General features: G+C 41.4%; 1 protein-coding gene across 4 annotated transcripts in view; it reads right to left on the bottom strand.

Moving 5' to 3' along the window:
- Nucleotides 1-16342, bottom strand: part of NETO2 (neuropilin and tolloid like 2) — a 70088-nt gene extending 53746 nt beyond the window's left edge. Inside the window, exons 1-4 of one of the 4 annotated variants that reach the window (XM_032157270.2) lie at nt 16176-16342; nt 4509-4565; nt 1755-1895; nt 860-1108 (exon numbers count right to left, since the gene is read on the bottom strand). In XM_032157270.2, coding sequence (XP_032013161.1) covers nt 860-1108; nt 1755-1895; nt 4509-4565; nt 16176-16209 — 481 coding nt within the window. In that variant the 5' untranslated portion in view covers nt 16210-16342. The remainder of the gene's footprint in view (nt 1-859; nt 1109-1754; nt 1896-4508; nt 4566-16175) is intronic. The other 3 variants (XM_032157269.2, XM_032157268.2, XM_032157271.2) reach the window with 3 other exon arrangements.
- Between the last annotated feature and the right edge of the window lie 5448 nt (nt 16343-21790).

Below are 21790 nucleotides of genomic sequence, written 5' to 3'. Positions count from 1 at the left end.
TACTAATGGCCAATCTCAAGCATAATTCTGTGCTTAATCGTCTTACAGCTATTAGGAGGCAGAGAAAGAATTCAAACCCAGATCTTTGACATCCAAGTGCAGGGCAGTATTCTTTCTATTGCTCAATATATTCTAGAGTATTTATTCAGTTGAGTGGTTAATTCTAACAGCTAAATGAGAAAAATCATACAAAACAATTTTTGTGGGAATTCTGAAAACAAGACAATTTGTTGAATTATTTTTAAAACTATTTATTTTTAAATATATTTTAAATGTTAGCCTGAGCATGTGTTATAAGACAGAAAAAAATCTAAGAAAATGTGGCACCATCTCCGATATGCTTCAAAATTCAAGTGATACGTTTCTTTTTTTTTTTTTTTTTGAGACAGAGTCTCGCTCTGTCACCCAGGCTGGAGTGCAGTGGCCCGATCTTGGCTCACTGCAAGCTCTGCCTCCCAGATTCATGCCATTCTCCTGCCTCAGCCTCCCGAGTAGTTGGGACTACAGGCGCCCGCTACCATGGCCGGCTAATTTTCTGTATTTTTAGTAGAGACGGGGTTTCACCTTGTTAGCCAGGATGGTCTCGATCTCCTGACCTCGTGATCCGCCCGCCTCGGCCTCCCAAAGTGCTGGGATTACAGGCGTGAGCCACCACGCCCAGCCCAAGTGATACGTTTCTATGTCCAATTTCTATTAACTTCTTATTTGTTCATGGACTAATTTCCCTTTGACTTTGCTAATTTGTTTAAAATCTTGATTTGATTAACTTGACCAAATTAATCTCTTTTCTAACCGTAAGATTCTAAAATCAGAGTTAGAGTGAGATGCCCAACCACTTAAAAGATAACTTATTCTTTACCTGGAATAAATGAATATTTTGCTCGAAATCCCAGTCCTTCAAGCTCTTCATCAGAACTAAACTTAATCCACATGAATCTCCCTGTTGATCTAATTAATGGAGGGCTTTTCACGCCACAGTAACGATCTATAAGAGGAGAGAAACCAAATGGCCCATCTCGAACTTCCAAGTGATCAAACCGACACTCAAATGATGGTTCTATATAATAATGTTCATCAAAGGTCAACTCTATTCTTTGACGTGGAGCAGCTAGAAAATAAGAGTAAGCAAATCAGGGCAACACAAACAAGAAAGAATATAAATACAAATGAGAAAAGCAGAACAACTGTTCTGCTAAGTGCTTCATAGACAAAGGTCTTAGTGAGAATTGCTATACAAGTCATGATAAATGTATCTTACATTAAAAATAATGCTACTCTGTAGAAGTATAGTAATCTTTTCCTTTGGCATATGCTATCCGCTAAATTAAATATTTTTGAGTGATTCAAACTGAAGAGTCAAGAAGCTAATACTCACTTAGTTCAAGATACAATATACCACAATACACAGAAAAATAAACAGAAGAAATGAAAAGAACTCACTTATATGGACATAAATTTGAATTAAGCCTTATAAGGGATGCCAGTAAGTTTAAGTTTCTTATCAGAGAAAGAAGTTTTTCATATATACTAATGTACCTAGTTGAATTATACTTTGGGAGATTCAAACATTCCCTAACATTTCTGCTAGTATCTTGTTAATGTATTCAATATGCAGAAATACTTATCATTACTATAGTTTAATTCAAATACATGTTTAAATTTCATTCAAACTGGTTTACATAGGTCATTTTACCAACATATTTAGTTTTACAATAAAGTAAAAATTCATCCAATAAAAGAAATTGGTCAAATACCTTCCAAAATGTAGATACACTCCTTGTTTGGTGGATATGAGTCAGGATAATTTGGTGAAGCAAAATGACCTCCATTGCTGGTTCGAACCCAAATGCCACACTGGGTTGCAGGAATATGCTTAATTCCAATATTTTGTCCATCTTAGGGAAAAACGGCATTTAAAACACTCATTACAGCAAAAGAGAATCATTCTTCTCTTTCCCCCACCACTTTCCAAACAATTGCTCACTCTCTGCTACATATATAAAATTTTGTAAGAACCACTGTCAAATTTAGCACAATAAATTGAGTACAGAAGTGAAAGAGAGGGAGGGAAAACTTGCTGGGAGAGGACAAGTTTGCCGTGTAAGAGAACAGGGAAATAAAGGGCTTACATGCACTTAAGAAAGGGCAAAACCATATGGGGGAATCTAAGTCAGTAAGATGCAATACAATTCAGTTCTAACCGAAAAATAAAAGCATCCCAGGAGTTGATCTCTGATATGGGGCCCTCATAGTTTAACACAACAGTGAAAGAAGATTCAAAGGTTACAGAGAGATTTTAGTTGAAGATTGTAGACTAAACACATGCATGTAGCTCTGCTCCTTCCTCAAACTCCACTTAAACAACAATAAAAGGATTTTTAAAAGGGTATAAACTCTTAAATAGAGAGGGGTAGATATAGCAGTAACAACTGGCAGTACCAGGAAGTGGGGTGGGGGGTGGTGAGTGAAATTGGGCTTTTTAAAAACATGAGGCTAGTTAAAAGTCTGTTTAGAATGAGTTGGATTTTCAGTACCCTTTCCTCCTCCACAAATCTAGCAGCTCTACGACCACATCAGAACACTAAAGGTGATTTCTTTGCAGAAGGTAAAACAACAAGGTTACTGGACTAGGGGATACCAGGCACAGTTGAGAACGAAAACAGGGAGATGAGTGAATGTTAGCACATGTCCCAGCCTTCGTTTCCTGCTTAACTCCCACAAAGGCCTCCTGGTCAGATATTGAGCCTTTAAGCAGGAAAAGAAAAGATTCTTCTCTGGGAATGGAAACAGCCCCTAGGAAAGGCTTGATGCAGATGCAGGAGTTCCCCAATGTCAGATCTGTCAACGGGGAGAGCCAGTAACTGATCCTTGCCCACACCTGCAGACAGTTAACGATCAGTTTTTAGTGCCCCTCTTAAAATATGAGCCCTCAAGGATCACCAGACATTGGAGGTAAATCTCTAATATAAATAAATACATAAATAAATAAACAAACAAACAAACAAAACTGAAGAAAACCAACTCTGAGGAGATAAAGACTATGCAAGAAAAATATTTAAAAACCACCACCACCACAAAACAATCATTTAACATCCTGAGAAAGAAATGCAAGTAAATCCATAAGACAAAAACAAAGACAGTGTACAAACAGAATATTATATTCAGAAAACAGAACCAAAAAAGCTTCCAAAAACAGAAGAGATGAAAAAATCAGCAGAACATTTAGAGCAGAGCTCAGCAAACTATGACCCTGGGCCAAACATGACCTGGAGCCTGCTATAAATAAAGTTTTACTGGAATATACCCATCCCCACCATTTGTGTGCTTTTGTTCCAGGACAGAAGAGTTGAGGAATTCGAAGAGTTGCTTCAGAGACTGTAGGACCTACAGCACCTTAAATACTTACGATCTGACCCTTTACAGAAAAAGTGTTCTAACTCCTGGTTTAGAGGTAAAGTTGAGGAAGTCTCAGAGAATGTGGAGCAAAAAGATGGAAAACAAAAGAGCCAGAAACAAAAACCAAGAGGGCCATAACCAAGTAAAATAATAGATTTCCTGAAAAGGCAAAAGAGAGAAAATGGAGGAAAGGGAATTTTAAAAATTAAAACAGAAAAAAAAAAAGAAAACTTCCTGAAGACAAAATTCAGCTGAATGAGTGACTTAATGTAAATCCTGAATACTGAGTTAACCAGAATTACGACAGAACTGTGTTGAGAAGGGTGGTACAAATGCAAGGTACGAGAACACTCATATATGGATGGGGTGGACGGTAGGTGAAAGAGCTAAATTCTCTTCTTCCACGGTGAAAAATCATTATCTAATTTCTAAAACTGAAATAACCAAGAAGTAGCAATACAGCACGTTATTTAGAGAAAGGAAGGGAAATACCAAAAGAATCAGCTAAGAGTGATTATTTCCATGGGGCAGGAAGTTAAGTAGGGCAAGATGGGGAACTCATTTTTCCTAATAAACTTTTTACTAATGCTTTGATTTTTATCATGTGTATGTATTACTTAGATGAAAATAAAAAAACAAACAAGGTTACACTGGAAATGTACTAAATTCAGACATAAAAATCTGGCTAAAAAAGAATCACACTAGCTAATCATCAATCATAAATCAAGACAAAAGAACAGGACCAAAGGACTTTGAATAAGATATTAACTGAAGTGTTTCATTTGTTTAAATTAGAAAAAGGGACTTTTATTTTTGCTTAGTGATAAAATATAAATCTCATTTAATTTTTGGACATAATCCACAGTATGCTAGGAGCTACTAGTGATGTCAATTTTAAAAATTTATCAGGGCAAGACTTTTATGCTGACAATTTACTCTAGTTAACTGCAGCTAAACCCAGTTAAATTGAGGCTGATGGGTTGAGAGAAAGCCTTAGGTCACTGGAACACCCCAAAGGGATTATGGAAATAGCACCCAAAAGTTGCAATCCTTTCAAATAAGCCAGTCCATTGTCTTAAACATGCAGTAAGTCACCAATATAAGTACTTTACCTTGGGTTTTTTGGGCCACAGCAATCCCTTCCACTACCAGTACTGTTATTAACAACACTAGAGAAATAACAGAGAAGAAAAGTTATGAAATTGAATCTATACTACATTTTACTAAGTGAATAAAGAAAATTGGATGACAAAAAAAGATTAACTAAAATCACTATTTATTACTCAAAATTCACTCTGAAGATCTTAAAGCATTAAATGTTATGCTCTGATTTGCTACCTAACCCTTAAGATAACCCAAGAAAAGACAAGTGGTTTTGTACTCATTTATAAGCATTTAATAATACATGGCATTTAAAGCATTTTTCGACCTAATAGGTATTTTTGTTTAAAAAAAAACAACACTTGTTTTTTGCAACAGACCTTGCTCATCCTAACTATTCCTCTATTTACTGTAGTCCATCTCAAAGTCTACATGTAGTATAGCTGGCTCTGCAATGTGCTATGGCAGTGAAAGTTCAATTAGATTATATCTGTTTTCTGAGAACATTCATAATCAAGACAGAAGTAAGGGGGCAGCAGTCTCCTAGAAATCAATTCAAACTGTCTTATCATTGTGCAGTACTATGCTGTGCTCTGTGCTACAAAGGCTAGCCGTATTTAACACTGAAGCTTTTTTCCATGTTGAACATTTCTGAGACCCAATCAACAACATATTGAATTGTTTTGTGTATGTGGTTTGAAGATTTAAAGAAACATTTTTATGGATGGTGCACTCTCCCTTTCAATGGAAACCACACTGCCAGCCTGTACTGAACTACTGTGTGAACTGGAGTTATTCATTCAGTGAATAGGCACTTACAGAGTATCCACTGAAGAGCGGGCACCAAGGATGCACAGGTGTGGAGAGAGAAATCGAGCAAAATGGTTAAGAGTGTGGACTTAAGGAGTTTCATGAATCTAGGCTAGGGTTCAAGTTTTGCCTTCTACCAGCTGTGAGGCCTTTTCAGCTCAGTTTACTTATTTGTAAAATGGAGATGACGTATAAATAGGTCAACCTCATTGCTGGCTGTGAAGATTAAATGAGATAATGTGTATAGTACTTTTATGTGCCAGGCATTCTAATAAATAAATGATGGATATTAGGACAAACCAGCATCCACAAGGAATCAATGTATTGTTGAATCTACAATACAAGGTGAAATGGAGTTTAACAGGAGATATGCACAAGGCATAATGGAAGCAGAAGGTCCATTCTGCTGGGGGTTAAGGGAAATAGAATGAGGAAAACTCCCAAAAAGAAGGCATACTGTGGTTGGACCTTATAATCCTTGAGCCCAGGAAAAGGAGAAACAAACAGCTTAAATAAGAACATGGAGGGCAGGGCGCCGGTGGCTCATGCCTGCAAATCCCAACACCTTAGGAGGCTGAGGCGAGAGGATTGCTTGAGCCCAGGAGTTCCAGAGGCCCTGTCTCTACGAAAAAAAAAAAAAAAAAATTAGCCAGGCATGGTGGCATGTGCCTATAGTCCCAGCCACTTGGGAGGCTGAGGCAGGAGGATCACTAGTGCCCAGGAGTTAAGAGGCTGCAGTAAGCCATGATCGTGCCACTGCACTACCGCCTGGGGGAAAGAGACCATGCCTCAATCAGATAACATAACATAACATAAAAGTAAAAACATGGAGGCATGAGCTCTAACCTACAGCAGGTTTTAGGGAACTCTGAGTAATACAGTGTGGTTGGCAAGTGGAAGGCTACAGCGGTATAGTAGGTTAGAGAAAAGTCGGGTGAGATCCGATCGTAACAAGTTTTGAATGGCATGCTAAAAAGTATGGAATTCTAACTATAATGAGAAGCCCTTGTAGGTTTTTAAACAAGTGTATGGTATTATCACTTCTGTGTTTTAGACCAATAATCCTAATGGTTGTGTGGAGTCTATACTTTTAATGAGAAGAGAGAAGATCATTAGGAAGGAAAGGTGATCATGTTTGCATTACCATCTTTGAAGCAGAGTGGTGGCAGTGGAAAGGGAAAGGAGGAGAAACTAATGACATGGTTCAGGTGTAGAGTCAAGTGCAACTTACAGGATGTGAGGGGTGAGGGAGGTGGAGGCACTGGAGTCTGCTAGTGCAAGTGGTTGGTAGACAGTTACCACTGTTCACTCAATAGCACGTACTGGGTGTCTACTACCAAAGTCACCAACGTAGAAACGGTTAAGAGGTAGCTCTTGTTATTCAGGTCGTATCTTAAAATCTAATTCTTTGACCTCTTCATCCTTGGTTTCTTGCATCCTTGCTGACCTCTGTGTCTCCTCTGTCTTTTCTCAATAATGTTAATTTCCCTCTTCCCTTTCTTTGGTTGGTGGTAGTGTTGAAGATCTCACATTATGCTGAGATCTTTAACTCTTCACATCTTTACACTGGATCTGATTACAAGAATGGAGTTTTGAAACATTTTTTTTAAAATAGAAGATTTATGATCAAAAAGAAAAGTCAGGTAATAGTAGGTATTTGAAAATTCAGCAAATAACCCAACCATTTGTATCAATTTATCTCATTAGAAGACACTATCTCTCCAGGCATATCATTCAGATCATATGCCACTGGGTCAATATTTCGTGCTCAGTATACCGTTCCTCCTTAATCACAGGTGTAACTATTTACCAGTTTGACATTTACAAATCCATCTATAAGCAAATAACCACACAAAGCCAGCAGACAGGGCATGTAAGAGGCCAACAAACTGAAGGCAAGACAGCAACGGCAACTATGGCAAAGGGATGAACTGTGCCAGCACAATTATAGTATACAATGACCAATAAAAATGTGCCTGTATAAAATAACTGCTTTATGAAATTTGCACAGAATACACAACTAAGGTAGAACAATCATACTGAAAATAAAGTTGCAAGGCCAAATAGCCTATTATATTCTTTTCAACTTTATTTAGAGGGCTGCACAGTTTTCTTTTTTTCTCAAGTAATTACTAGCTATTCACAACTCAATCGACCAAATGAGCTATGCCACTAAATATAAAAACGACGTATAAAGAATAGGGCAAATCTGCACAGCAATTAGGGATAGAAAGATTTACTGATACAGTTTTTGGTAATACAGTTGTGACTATTAATCCATTTTAAATTCTATATCATTATAAACACAGTTTCCTGAGTTGTATAACAAGGTCTTTGTACACTGCTTGAGTTATAATCAGGCTGAGATATTAAAACAAATTCCACTAATGCTAAACCCTGCAATTATTTAGCACATGAAGCAGTTCTGTGGTTCTTTGTTCTGTCTTTATTCCCAATCTAGGTTCCACTGTTCCCTCTTACCAAAAGGATCAATAATATCTCAAATACAGGAATACCTCACACTTTGAATTCAATGATAATGTATATAGGAAGGCACTAATTCTGTAAGGCAGAAATCTACACAAAAATAATTCTAAACTCTTTAACTATGCAATTTGATTGTACAGAGAACTGCTTGTGATTTGATGCTTGAGAAAGGTAGTGCCCACCATTTATGACGTTACTCCTGGTTCTAGAGTTGAATTTAGTCTTATAATAACCTGTGTACAGATCTGACCTAAAATGAAGTCACTTAGATGATAAAAGATAGGTGCTATTCAGGCTGTTAAACAATCCTTAAAGCCACTCCCTTTATTCCTCCTCTTTTTACCCTGAATCACTGTCATTTTAGCTCTAAGCAGACAATCCTGTTCCTAGGCCTTCCAGTTTTAAGGCCTACTTTCCACTGTAAAAAAAAAAAAAAAAAAGTCAAATTTATTCTTTTCACTATTACTTAATAGTGGCAATTCTAGTGAATGCAATAAATACTGGAAAGAAGACAAAATTATTATTTATAGATTTCAATGTTATTGAAAACCTAAAAACCTCAAGAGAATTATTTGAAAAATTATTACACCTATTAAGGGACTAAAGTAAAACTAAAATAAATAATAAATATACTGAATAAAACAGAGCAGTAACATGTTTCTGGGTAGTAAAATAATGCTGCAAAGATAATGAGTCTTTCCAATAGGCCATACATTTAATATTTTAATCAAACTCTTAGTGGGTCCTGTTTTTGGACTTAACAAAATGTTTCTGATGCTCATCTTGAAGACTTTGTTATATTGGCCAAAGAAAATTTAGAAGTCACATAAAATAAATAAAAATAATATATATTTATTGTAAAGCTACAGTAATTAAAAAATGTAGCAATGACATAGGAAGAAACAGATGATCTGTTAAATACATGCAGCAACCCATTGTCTAACAGGTAGTGGGTCACTTCCTGGTGGCAATGAACCAAACAGACAAGGTCCTTATTCTCCAGCACCTTAGAGATAAGAAAATGGAAAAAAATTAAAAGCTCAGAAATAGATATATATATCCAAGAATTAATTTTTATTTATTTATTGATTGAGACAGAGTCTCACTCTGTCATCTAGGCTGGAGTGCAGTGGCGTGATTTTGGCTCACTTAACCTCTGCCTCGGGGTTCAAGCAATTCTTGTGCCTTAGCTTCCTCAGTAGCTGGGACTACAGGCATGCACCACCACGGCCAGCTCATTTTTTCTATTTTAGTAGAGACAGGGTTTCACTGTGTTGGCCAGTCTGGTCTCAAACTCCTGGCCTCAAGTGATCTGCCCGCCTCAGCCTCCCAAAGTGCTGAGATTACAGGCATGAGTCAACACACCCAGCCCCAAGAATTTATTATGATATACATGGTATTTGAAATCCTTGATGAAAGGATGGATTTAATAAATAGTTCTGGGATAACATATTAATTCTTTGAAATAAAAATAGATCTCGCCTTCAAGCTAAAAACAAAAAATAAATACTAGATTGGGAAAAAAAGGTGAATTATGTATATATTTTGGGGTGAAGAGCACCGTCATTTACTAACGACAGACACATAAATAAAAACTAATAATAAATGGGGGAAAAAAGATTAGACCATCATAAAAATGGGCCAAAACCCAAAAAATTCAGCCTTACAAACATACAAACATACATACATGTATACAGGTACAGATTCTAGTGTTGGTCGGGCTATAGGAAACTGACATACTCGCATAATGCCATTGGATTGTAAACTGGCACAACTTTTTGGAGGTTAATCTGGTAGTATATATTAAGGCTCAAAAATATGCAAATCCCAGCAGCATTTCTACTTCCAGGTGTGGGAACTGAATCACTGTGACCGTGGTCCTCAAACTTTAATGTGCATCGTAATCACCTTGGGTTTATTAACTCACAGATGGGAGTACTTTCAGAGACTCTGATCCAGTGGGTCTGAGGCAGGGCTTGATAATCTGCCTTTTAACAAATTTTCTAGTGATGCAGAAGCTGCTGGAGTTGTGAGAACCACCGCAATAGGAGCGTGGCAGATTACTGAAAGCAACAGTCAGAGGTGGCCTTTTCCCTCCTTTGGTGGTGGCAGGAGACATGTTTGGACCAATATGGATTGGGCAGGGCAGGGGTGGGCAAAAAGGAGTTGAGTCGATTTTGGAAACGTTGAACTTGAGGTGAATGTTCTACTATCTATTCTTATAAGGGGTCCAACAAATACTTCTTGTTTCTGAACATCTGCACTTGCCAGGGACCTTGGACCTCTTTGCTTCCATGAAAGTACATTTTCTAAAACCTGCTTTCTCCAGGAACTCTTTCCAGATTAATTTCACTTGACAGCATTCAGACTTTTCACTTCTGATCATTCAACAGCTCTCCATCTGTTTTTTAATTTTTTTGTTCGTATACTGATTTTGTACACTTCTATGATAGCATTAGGTTTGACATGAGTAACAGAAATACCCGAACTAACAGTTTAAAACAAGATAGAAATACATTGCTCTGTCATGGGAACAAGCTGGACATAGGGAGTCAAGTGTCAGAGTGAAGGCTCTATCAATACCAGGACCTGGGTTCCTTCTGTCTCATTACCCAGCTGTGAGAGGCTCATTTCCAAGGTCACCCTATGGTCCAGTATGAGGAGTGCCAGCTATTCTATCTTCATTATAGCTCCCATGTCTGCATTCTAGTTATCAAGAATGATGACTTGATAAAGGGCATTCTCCCTCTCTTTAAAAACACTTGCCCAGGGCCAGGCACGGTGACTCACGCTTGTAACCCAGCACTTTGCGAGGCTGAGGCGGGAGGAGGATTATGAGGTCAGGAGTTCAAGACCAGCCTGACCAATATGGTGAAACCCCGTCTCTACTAAAAATACAAAAAGTAGCCGGGCATGGTGGCACGCACCTCTAGTCCCAGCTACTTGGGAGGCTGAGGCAGGAGAATCACTTGAACCTGGGAGGCAGAGGTTGCGGTGCACCAAGATCGTGCCACTGTACTCCAGCCTGGGTGACAGAGCAAGACTCCATCTCAAACAAAACAAAACAAAACAAAACAAAAACACTTGCCCATAATCTACAATGATTTCAAAATAAAAGTTTAAACAACAAAAACAACAATTCCCCTAAGTTGCACACATCATTTTCTACTTATATCTAACTGGCTAGACTTAGTCACATGGTCACCTAAACCAACAGGAAACTGGGAAATAGTCTTCATTTTGGGGAACTGTGCACTCAGTTAAATTCAGAGAATTACTGACAAATAGTTAAACAGACATTTCTAGACAACTGTAAGTTTCTGCCACAGTCCCTATAGTGTATTATGTACACAGCAGCCAGTGATCTTTTCAAAATACAAATCAGATCACATCACAGCCTTGCTTAAAATCCTCCGGTAGAGTCCCATTATAGTTAGAACAAATCTGTGCCCCTTACTCTGACTTCGGAGGTCCTATGTGACCTGGAGCCCCTTCTTCTGACTCCGGAGGTCTTATGTGACCTGGAGCCTGCATGTCTCTCTGGCCTTCCGAGCGCTCTCTACCAGAACACAGGCCTTCTTCCCATCACTTAAAACACATCAAGCTAATTCTTGCCTCAGGGACCAGCTGTGCCTTCGGCCTAGCATCTCTTTGACTGATTCCTTCCTGTTGTTCAGGTCTTGTGAGGCTTTCCCAATTTCTAAATAAGCGCTACATTTTCTCCTTCATTTTGCTTTATTTCATTATTATATTACCTGGTATTTTGAGGCTTGTTGGTTGTCTGTCTCTTCTTACTAGAAAGAAGGGCTTTGTCTGTCTGATTCACTGATGCATCTCCATGGCCTAAAAGACTGGCCTCAACAGTACTCAAAACAGACACGATGAACACATGGGGGTGACTGAGTGTGACTCCAGTGCATCTTCTTTGTAACCGCAAACACATAGCACAGTAACTGACAGGCACACATCTTGGATGAACAAACAGTAGCCACCCATGTGACCTCGCTTTTTTAAATGTGAGCACAAATCAGGGGATGGGAAAAGAACTGAGATTCCCCACACCCTCCTGAGATACCCTGCCACCACTGTTATTTTCCTCAAGCTGGCTCAAATTGTTAGTAATTAAATGTGTCTCTTTCTACGTCTTCCTGTGTTAAGCAACTCAGTGGTAAACATAAAGCTTTTAAAATCCAACACAAGATGCCAGAACCACCTACCTGGTCTCTCTGCTCATTACCATTTCCTATAATGACAGCAGAACAGAGTTCAATTAGAGTCCACATACTATTTGACATGGCAGTCACTTGTTTTTGATAAACTATGTTCCAAAGAACAAAAAAAGTACCCAAATTTAATCAAACTCAATCATACTTTACTAGCTAAGAACAAAGATGGATGGTGAACTTTGGGATCACTCCAGCCTACATATGCTAATGACATGCCAATCACTTTAGTAAGAAAGAGAAACTCTATAGCAGAAGTGCTTTCTCTTTCCTGCAGAATGTGACAAACTCCTCCTTAGTCGAGCTGATCTGAGATGGCGCTTTTGTAAGCTCTATTTTAATTACACATCAGTCCTCCTGACTGCACAGTGACTACCATCACCTTCTAACATCATCAGGTCATATCTGAAAGACTACTTGGTATCTTCTAGTGCTGTAATTTCCAATGTTACTCCAGGCATATTTAAGCCAACATGTCTTAATGTCATTTTGATTAGAAAGGATTGAACTTTCAGATTAGTATACCCTGTAATTTTGGAAGCAATATAACAAACCCGTTGAAGTGTTAGTTCTTGGAGCCACCCTGGTGTTTGAGGTGATTGAGAGGGCAAGACCTCCCACCAATCACAGCAACTCTGTTCAATGTTGTCCGTTTTTTTTTTTTTTTTTTTCAAGTGCTTCCTCACAAAAGTTCCTCTGAAGTTTGGAAACCACTGGATTAGACCACCTCTTAAGATGCTCCTTTCCAACTCAAAGACCATAATAATTTCAATCTCCAGTGCCTCAGGGAGATGTATTTCTAAGTATAAATAATTATTCTACAGGAGCGTAAGTTGAAAAATGATAGGAGATTGTGCTGGATGGGTGGTACCCCAAGAGAAGGAGGTAGTCTATTGTTTTAAAATTTCAGATATGAACTTTATTTCTAGTCTATCATTTTTCTATCCTTTCTAAAAAGGACTGAAAATAGCTTTGATTTCAACTTGTTTTGTCATGCAGGGTCTTTCCTAAATAGTGATTTTAATTTCAAAATGAAAGATAAACCAGATTGCTGTTGAGGATTTACTACAACAAAACCATTATTTAATAAGACTTTTCAACTGACAATGTTAAAATAGTTTTTCCCAAACCCTGGAAGGAAAAGCCAAAAAGTTGATTTTTAAGAAGGCTTTAGTATTAAAGGACAAGTTTTTCAGTACCACACTTATTTCTGTATAAGTAGTTTATGTTCCTGGGTGAAATGTAAGAATGAAAAACGAGTTAATACGTCTCAGACAAGATTTTTAAATACAGTGCCAAGGAATATTTTTGCTGTTACATTACAAATTTAACCAGTTTCTACAGCTTGGAATATTGCTGAGTTGAATAGATTCTCCTGAAGCAAGTGTGCAGAATAAGAACAAAAAATGGATTTATAATCCTCATGTAATATTTTCATGGGACTATAATGCTTAGCTAACCTTGACAGAAGATTAACTCAAATTCTGTGAGGCCTAGAGTGATCACAAACCGTTAAAAGTGAATTTTTTAGTTTCAACAACATAGGAAAGGTTTAAAAGCCTAGTAAGGTTATTCTTTTGTCTTAATGGCTGAAAGTAAAACAAGAATAATCAGTGGCATCTTAAAGAACTAAAATTACTTTCTACTTAAAATCTCACACACTCATTATGGCTGATTTATTTTAGTAGAAACTGACCATAATATTTCAAGCAAGGCTTCCGTGGGTAATGTCCACAATTATGTAAATGTTCAATAGCTGCTTCAGATAAGAACCTCTTTGATGTTGAAGCAATTCACTTTATAGGATAAAAGGAAAACTTCTTCATGCCTTGGGGCACACAATGAGTAGTTAGTAATGGGAAAGGCCAGTATCTTTTTAAAAGGCAACTTTTTAAAATTAAAATATTGATTTTTAAATAAATTATACATGCGTTTGGTAGAAAAACAAACAAACAAACAAACAAAAAAACAAAATCAAGTGATACAAATGGGTGCGCAGTGAAACCAGTCTTCCCTTCATTCTTGTCTTTCAATCCCCTAGATTTCCGTATTAGAATCAACTACTTCCCTTCATTCTTGTCTTTCAATCCCCTAGATTTCCGTATTAGAATCAACTACTGTTAACAATTTCTTGAATCTTTCCAGACCAGTTCTTGGCATTTACAAGTTAATATCACAGAAGACTTTAAAAATAACTTGCTTTCTCTCTAGGAAGCCGCCACCAACAGCAGCAACAACAACAATAATTCAGCTTGAGCTTTAAAAATACTCCAGCATGTAAAAATAGTGTAGGCTGACTTACACTGAAAAAAGAAACGCCAGACACTATATTGTTTTCACCGTAGCTCTGCCATCACCAGAATCCTTTCCTGAAAGGTCCAACACTCAACGCTTCACCACGATGGCCAGAGAGGGCAGTGTGCACCCACGGGAAAGGCGAAAGCAGAAACGCTGCAAATCCCTTCACCATTGGAGGAGGCTCTACCAGCCCCTACCCTATCCAGCTCGATTTTATCAAGTTCTGCAGGTAAAGCGGTGTGACAGATCTACGCGATTTCATCCGGGGGCTGCTCTCGGAATGCACGGTCAGTAGCATGCTGACTACCTTACCGTAGTGAGGGCGCAATCCGACAACGGCAGAAAATTCAGACAGGCACCACGATCAGAAATCCTAGTGTGCAAACGGTTTATCACGAAAGAGTAAAACAAAACATTTCTTTCCCAGGAATGACTGTAAAAATTAGGAGTTAGAGATATGAAAACCACAGGATGAATTTCAGAGTTGTTTTCAATTGTAATAAAGGAATCACTACGGATTTATGGTTTGTGAAATATCCATCAGCTAGAAAGTCCTAGGTTACCTTAGTACAAGCTGTAGATACATTTACAGTGGGGTAGTTAAACGTTTCGAATTACTGAAATCTCAATTACGAATTTAGGAATATGTGGAGAGTAGAAAATGTGTCCAATTAAAATCAAAAGCAAAATTCCACTGAACTTTCTAATAAAACAAATTTGAAAAAAGTGTTAGGGAGCAAGGAAAAACGTTCACTCTACAAATATTAAGATACAGTGCTGAGTTATACATGACACCGTTAATAATGCCTCAGCTGTACCCTCAATATTTTTTTAAAAAGAACATGTTACGACATTACAAACATGTCAGCTTTCAATTTAAATCAGCAGGGGGGAAAAGGGAAGTCCTTTACTGAGTGGTGGTGCTGTTTTCCCTCTGGAAATTGAAAAGACGACTTATTCAGTCCGAGTTTCAGGAGCAACTTTGTATCCCAATCCTAATTATCTATGTATATAAATTTTCATCTAAATTACCACCTCCTGGGAAATGCAAAGCGGGTGGAGTGTGTTTTAGAGTTCTGTGCTCTTGGCAAGCCAACTGTTTTAATTCCCGGTACAACAAATTAGTAAGAACCGAACACCAGCGGCGGGGAATTCTGAGACCTCCAGGAGAGCGCGAGAAGCGCGGTTCCGCGGAGCGCCGCGTCCCGGGAAGCGCCCGAGCTCAGCCCGAGCAGCAGCGCTCCCGGGGGGCCGGGCCGAGCCGGGTCCTCGGCGCCCGCGCGCCGCCCCCGGAGCCCGCAGTGGTGCCGCAGCCTCCGCGGCCGCAGCAGGTGGGACCCGGGCGGCCCGGCAGGCCCCCTTCCCCGCCGCGAGGTGCAGGCGCCGCGGGGCTATTCGAAAACCGCTGCACGACGTCACGGCCGCGGCTTTTATTGTTCTCGTGGAATTACTTTTTGCCATCACATCTGCAGAAAGAGCAGCCTTCGCTCCACGACAGGAATCTCACAACTTTGCAAAGGGATGCGCGGAATTCTACGGAAGCGGCGCGAGGGCGCAGCTCAGAGGGCCCCGCTGGGCCCAGGGACCTTCTGGTCGCCTTCCCGACGCGATCCCCCTTCCCACACGCGCCCCGCGAACGTCGGCCGGACTCGCAGGGGTCGGAGGCGGCGCGCCCGGAGAGCCGGTGGAACCGGGCAGGGGACGCGCCATGCGGTCCGCTCCGAGTAGCCGCGAGCCCCGCCAGACAAAGAGGCGCGTAAGGTACTGGGCGCTGGTAAGGGACGCAGAGGCGCGGGCAGGGCGGCGCGCCACCATCGGCCCGCAGGGGGCGCCGTCCGCGGCCCCAGCGCCGGTCCTTACCTTTGAGGACTGAGCAGAGCCGCTCCAGGGCCATGTTCCCGAGCTGCCAAGAGCTTCGCGAGGAGCTGAGGTAGCGGCGGCGGCGGCGCGGCGCTCACGGCCCAGCGCGGCGGCGGCGGCCCCGCTCCGTCCCCATCGCCGGCCAGCAGCTGCCTCCCCGCGGGGCAGAGCTCAGGTCCTGCGGCCCGCCATGCCCGAGCCTCCCAGTGGGCTCCCGCGCGGCCCGAGCACCCCGACGGGCGCCGCCTCCTGCTCCGCGGCGCCCCGTCCCATCGACCGCCCGAGAGCCGAGGAGTGCGGGCGCGCGGCGCGGGACTAGCAGGTAGCTCCGCCCGCGGCCCCGGCGCGGGATCCACTGAAGTGGCGGGCGCGGTGCGCCCAGGCTCATTTAAGCAGGGAGCGCGAGCGCCGCGTGCCGGCTGCGCCGCCTGTGCGCATGTGCCCGCCCCGCCCAGCGCCTCGCGCGCCCGCCGCGGCCTCGCACCGTGGGACGGCGTCTCTCCCCGCCGGCTGCCGTTAGGGCTGGGGGCCGGCTCGGCGCGGGGGCCGTGAGGGCGCCTCTCGCCGTGGCTGCGCGGCGGCCTCGTCTGAGAGGCCGGCGCCGGGGCAGTGACCTGCCCGTGCCCCGCCGCCGCGCAGGGCGCCCGGGGCAGCTGGCCGAGCCCTCGAGGCCTCCCGCCTGACGGAGGCGCCCGGGAAGCGCCGCCCACCTCGGCCCCGCACCCTCGCCGGCCTACCCGGTCTCCGGCAGCCCTAGCAGACAGACAGGGGCGCCGGTCCCTGTTCCCCCAGACCTCCATTCAAGGTCAAAACTTTGCCCAGCTCAGCCTTGCTCGACCCCGGGCAGGGAAGCGCGGACATCGGCAGAGGGAGCCCGAGGCTCTCCGTGCCCTTCGCGCTGGTGAGTTCCCGACCCGCGGCGCTGCCGGCGTTTCTCTAGCGCCCGCCAGGTTGACGGGCACTTTAGTACCAACTCCTCAGACTCCCCGTCATGAAGTAGGTTTTAGGGGATTGGAAAGTCGAGGCGAGAGGGGTGAAGCCCTTCGTCCAGAGCCACATAGCGAATGAGCGGCAGGGCTGTGCACCTCCCCCGGGGCTGCCCTCCTAGCAGCTAACCACTACGCTGGGCAGCTTCGCCAGCTGATGGGAGTCTCCAGGTCTGCCAACAACTGCCTGGCTGTTGGTGGTATTCATGGTCCTGCTTTATTTTCTCCATAGCGGTTATCACACTGATATGACCTTCTTCATTTATTTATTTGTTCATCCTTTATATCTCCCTCACCCCCACACCATTAAAATATCAGCTGCTTGCAGGCAGGGAGACTGCAATTCATTTTTTTCACTCCACCCATACGTATTGGGTGTTAATTATGTGCAGAAGACAATGATTGGTGCTGGAGATACAACCGTGATCAAGGCCTTACCATAATGTTTATGCCTGTCTCTGCGTGTAGTAGGAACTCTGTAAATGTTTGTCTAACCAATTGTAGCTAAAGACAATGTCAGGCAACTGAAAAATTTTTCAGGTGTTAAGCTCTTCTTTGTATTCCTTCAAGAAAGGCACAAAAGCATAAATAATTCACGAGATTTACACAGGAAAAACATATTTAACACCAATTAATATCGAGGTGTTTCACCCTTTGCCATGTGCTATGAATGGGGGCATAAAAGATGGGTAAGTTTGGGTTCCTAAAGGTAACCACGTACTACAGTTAAGATCGCACACAAGAACCAGTTAGGAAATAAAACATTTAAGAACTTTTTCCCACGGATATAAAAAGGTGGCTCTCGCGTGTAATCCCAGCACTTTGGGAGGCTGAGGCAGGCGGGTCACCTGAGGTCAGGGGTGTGAGACCAGCCTGGCCGACATGGTGAAACCCCATCTCTACTAAAAATACAAAAATTAGCTGGGCGTGGTGGCATGCGCCTGTAGTCCCAGCTACTAGGGAGGCTGAGGCAGGAGAATCGCTTGAACTGCACTCCAGCCTGGGCAACAGCAAGACTCCGTCTCAAATAATAATAATAATAATAATAACAACAACAATAATGTAGCATATTAGTAGAATAGGACAGTAAGAAGACGACAATATTAAGTATAAGTTACAGACAACAGTGAACCAAAATTTGAGAGGAAGGGGCTCTCAAATAAGAGGCTGTCAAATTAAGAACATTGTAGGTTCTTAATGCGAAGTTATTGACTGAAGGAAAAATCTGTGTGCGATGTCATCAGAGAAGGCTTCCTGAAGGAGGTGACACACCAACCATGGAAATGCTTGGGGTGGCGAGAGGAGAGGAGGCAGAAGAAGAGCTCAGCAGGCAGGGAGCAGGATGAGCCTGGAACGTGGGGCAAGTGTTGTGTTTGGTATTAAGGAAGAGGTTGGACATGGTGGGCTTTGATTATGGAGGTAGGTGCTCAAATGCTAGTTAGGTAAATGATTACTTTTAATAGTGCAATAATGGAGTCCTGGGAAGATTCATCTGGCAGTTGAGGCTGTAATAAAAGGGGAGAGATTAGAGCAACCACAAGAATTCCAAAAGTAGGTCTGTAATACTTCTACGTTTAGGAGCTCTTACTTGTATTATTTTGATTAAACCTAAAAAGTCTTTTTTCCTCTAGAATGTTGGCTTGGGAGTAGATTCCAATTGGGAATGTTCATTTTGTGGCTCCCTTTTAAGACACCTATCTTTTAGATGTGCTGGTGGAATCGTCTGCAGTTGATTTTTCGAGGAATGTAGGAAAGCACAGATCATAGCTGAGACTACTGTGTGGCCATATGTTAGCCAAATCAAAAGGGAAGCATTTTCGTATCTCTCACTTGGGCGTTCTGTATTTGAATTATTATTTTCATGGAAGATCACCCAGTAGCACCCAGTCTGTTCCCAGATTACCTGGCAGTTTCCAGGTGACTGAGGACTCGGCTTTCCTTGCATCCTGCCAGTCTCCCAGGCATCCATTCAGGCTCTCCAACTCCTCACAATCATTCCTATAGTTTGAATTGGGTTTTCTTTGACCAAGTCCCATGTAGTACTTGAATGGTATTGCGTGGCATTTACTTGTTACTAGAATGAACCTTGTTTTTTTTTTTTTGAGACGGAGTCTCACTCTGTCACCCAGGCTAGAGTGCAATGGCTCAATCTTTGCTCACTGCAACCTCCGCCTTCTGAGTTTAAGCGATTCTTCTGCCTCAGCCTCCTGAGTAGCTGGGATTACAGGCGCCTGCCACTATGCCCAGCTAATTTTTTTTTTTTTTGTATTTTTAGTAGAAATGGGGTTTCGCCATGTTGGTCAGGCTGGTCTCGAACTCCCGACCTCAGGTAATCTGCCCGCCTCGGCCTCCCAAAGTGCTGGGATTACAGGTGTGAGCCACCATGCCCGGCTGAATGAACCATTTTTTAAAAGGAAGCATTTTATTGTCAATGTTTATACACTTAACAGATTTTTGTTGTGTCTCTGTTTTGCTATTGTTTGGGAGTGTTAACATTTTATTACATGACAGCCGAGGAAAGAAGGTTGTTGCGTTTGGAGATTGTTACTGTCTGTGTCCCCTCCTGGTTCATATGTTGAAGCCCTAACCTACAGTATGGCTGTATTTGAAGAGGAGGGCCTTGAGGGAAGTAATTAAGGTTAAATGAGGCCGTATGGGTGGGTCCCTGATCTGAAAGAAATAGTGTCCTGATGGGAAGAGTTTATCAGAGAGCCTGCTGTCTCTTCATGCACAGGCACCAGGAAAGGCCATGTGAGGACACAGCAAGAAGGCAGTCATCTGCAAGCCAGGAAGAGCATCCTCATCAGAAACTGAATTGGCTTCTGCCTTGGTCTGGGACTTTAGCCTCCAGAACTATGAGGAAGTATGTCTGTTGTTTCAGCTACCCAGTCTATGGTATTTTGTTGTGGCAGGCTGAACCAGATAATACAGAGATTATAACTAAGGAAGGTAGAGGAGTTTAAAAAGAACCAAACTTTTATGTGCAGAAACTCTATTTGTAGTAAAATATAATATGGATCTTTACGGGGTGCAAATATGGCTACAGCAATGGTGACATTTAGTGAAAAACAATCGGGTGGGTTCTCAGTATATGAAGATTTCAGTGTTTGTTACACAACTGTAGGTTTTTTTTTAGGGAAGGAAAAGAGGAAAATTGTAATTTTTAAAAAGTGCATTCTGTTAGTCTGCTCAGGCTGCCATGGCAGAATTACAGTGTAGCTATAGACTGGGTGGCTTATAGTGTAGAAATGTATTTTCTCACAGTTCTGGAGGCTGGTTTCTGCTGAGGCCTCTCTCCTGGCTTGTGGACTGTCATCTTCTCAGTGGCCTTTTACTCTTTCTGTGTGCACCCCTGGTCTCTTCCTCTTCTAATAAGGACACTAGTCCTATTGGATTAGGGTCCAACCCTTCTGACCTCATTTAAACTTAACTGTTTCCTTAAAGGCCCTGTCTCCAAAAAGTTATAAAGAGGGATAGGGCTTCGACATGTGAATTTGTGGGAAACACAATTCAGCCCATAAAATGCATGAGCCACAATCATTCTTGTGTTATTGATATTGAAGAAGGGCTGTCAGGGAGTCAGAGTTCTTTCAGTAACACTGTCCCCTAAACTTCTAAATTTCTGGTTAGCATAATTTTAAACAAAGAATGCTTTTAAGAAATATTGCTTCCTATTAATATAAAATATTTCATCTTTACCAGGAAAATTTCAAATTGTCAAGAAAATTTCTAGTCATTAGTTACTTTGCTTTGATTGTGAAAAACTAAGAAATGCCCTAATTTTAGTCATGTGCTGCATAATGACCTTTTGGTGGATGATGGACCACGTACGCAACTGTGGTCCCATAAGATTATAATACCATATTTTTATTGTGCCTTTTCTATGTTTAGATATCATTAGATATACAAATACTTACCATTGTGTTGTAATTGCCTACACTATTCAGTACAGTCACTTGCTGTACAGGTTTGTAGCATAGGAATAATACGCTAAACTGTAGAGCCTAGGTGTGTAATAAGCTACACCATCTAGGTTTGTGTAAGGACACTCTATGAAGTTTGCACAATGACGCATTTCTTAGAATGTATGTCTGTCATTAAGTGACATATGACTGTATATTTCTTAGAATAAAGTTACTAACATATATAGTATCTTTTTTTTTCTTTAAAACCAAATCCCATGTTGAAAAGAGATGTGTTTGCTTAAACCTATTTACTTTCTAACCTGGTGTTCTTTCATTAAAATCAACAACCCCCCTCCAAAAAAAAACCTATTTACTAAAAGCTGAAACAAATGCTAGTTTATTGGTGCAGTATGAAACCATAAGTGTAAATTCTTGATACAGTTATTTGGTAATGTTTGTTAAATAATAAAAATTTCTTATAAATTCAACTTAAGGGTTTAATGGACCGTGAATATCTGTGCTGGCTTATTTCTTATGCTATTTAAAACAAACATGACTGGAACGCATCTATTCAACTATATGTCAGTGTTATTTAATTCTTATATTTGTGAGAAAGGCATATCTAAATTACTGTATTATTAAATCTCAAACTATTTTGTGCTATAAAATATGTAATCTAAGACTTGTAATGAAACTTCTGTTTCTAGATATATGATCTACAAAG

This window comes from Hylobates moloch, unplaced genomic scaffold (assembly GCF_009828535.3).
Source record: "Hylobates moloch isolate HMO894 unplaced genomic scaffold, HMol_V3 SCAFFOLD_6, whole genome shotgun sequence".
NCBI classification, from domain to species: domain Eukaryota; kingdom Metazoa; phylum Chordata; class Mammalia; order Primates; family Hylobatidae; genus Hylobates; species Hylobates moloch.
This window is presented reverse-complemented; position numbering and strand designations above follow the sequence as displayed.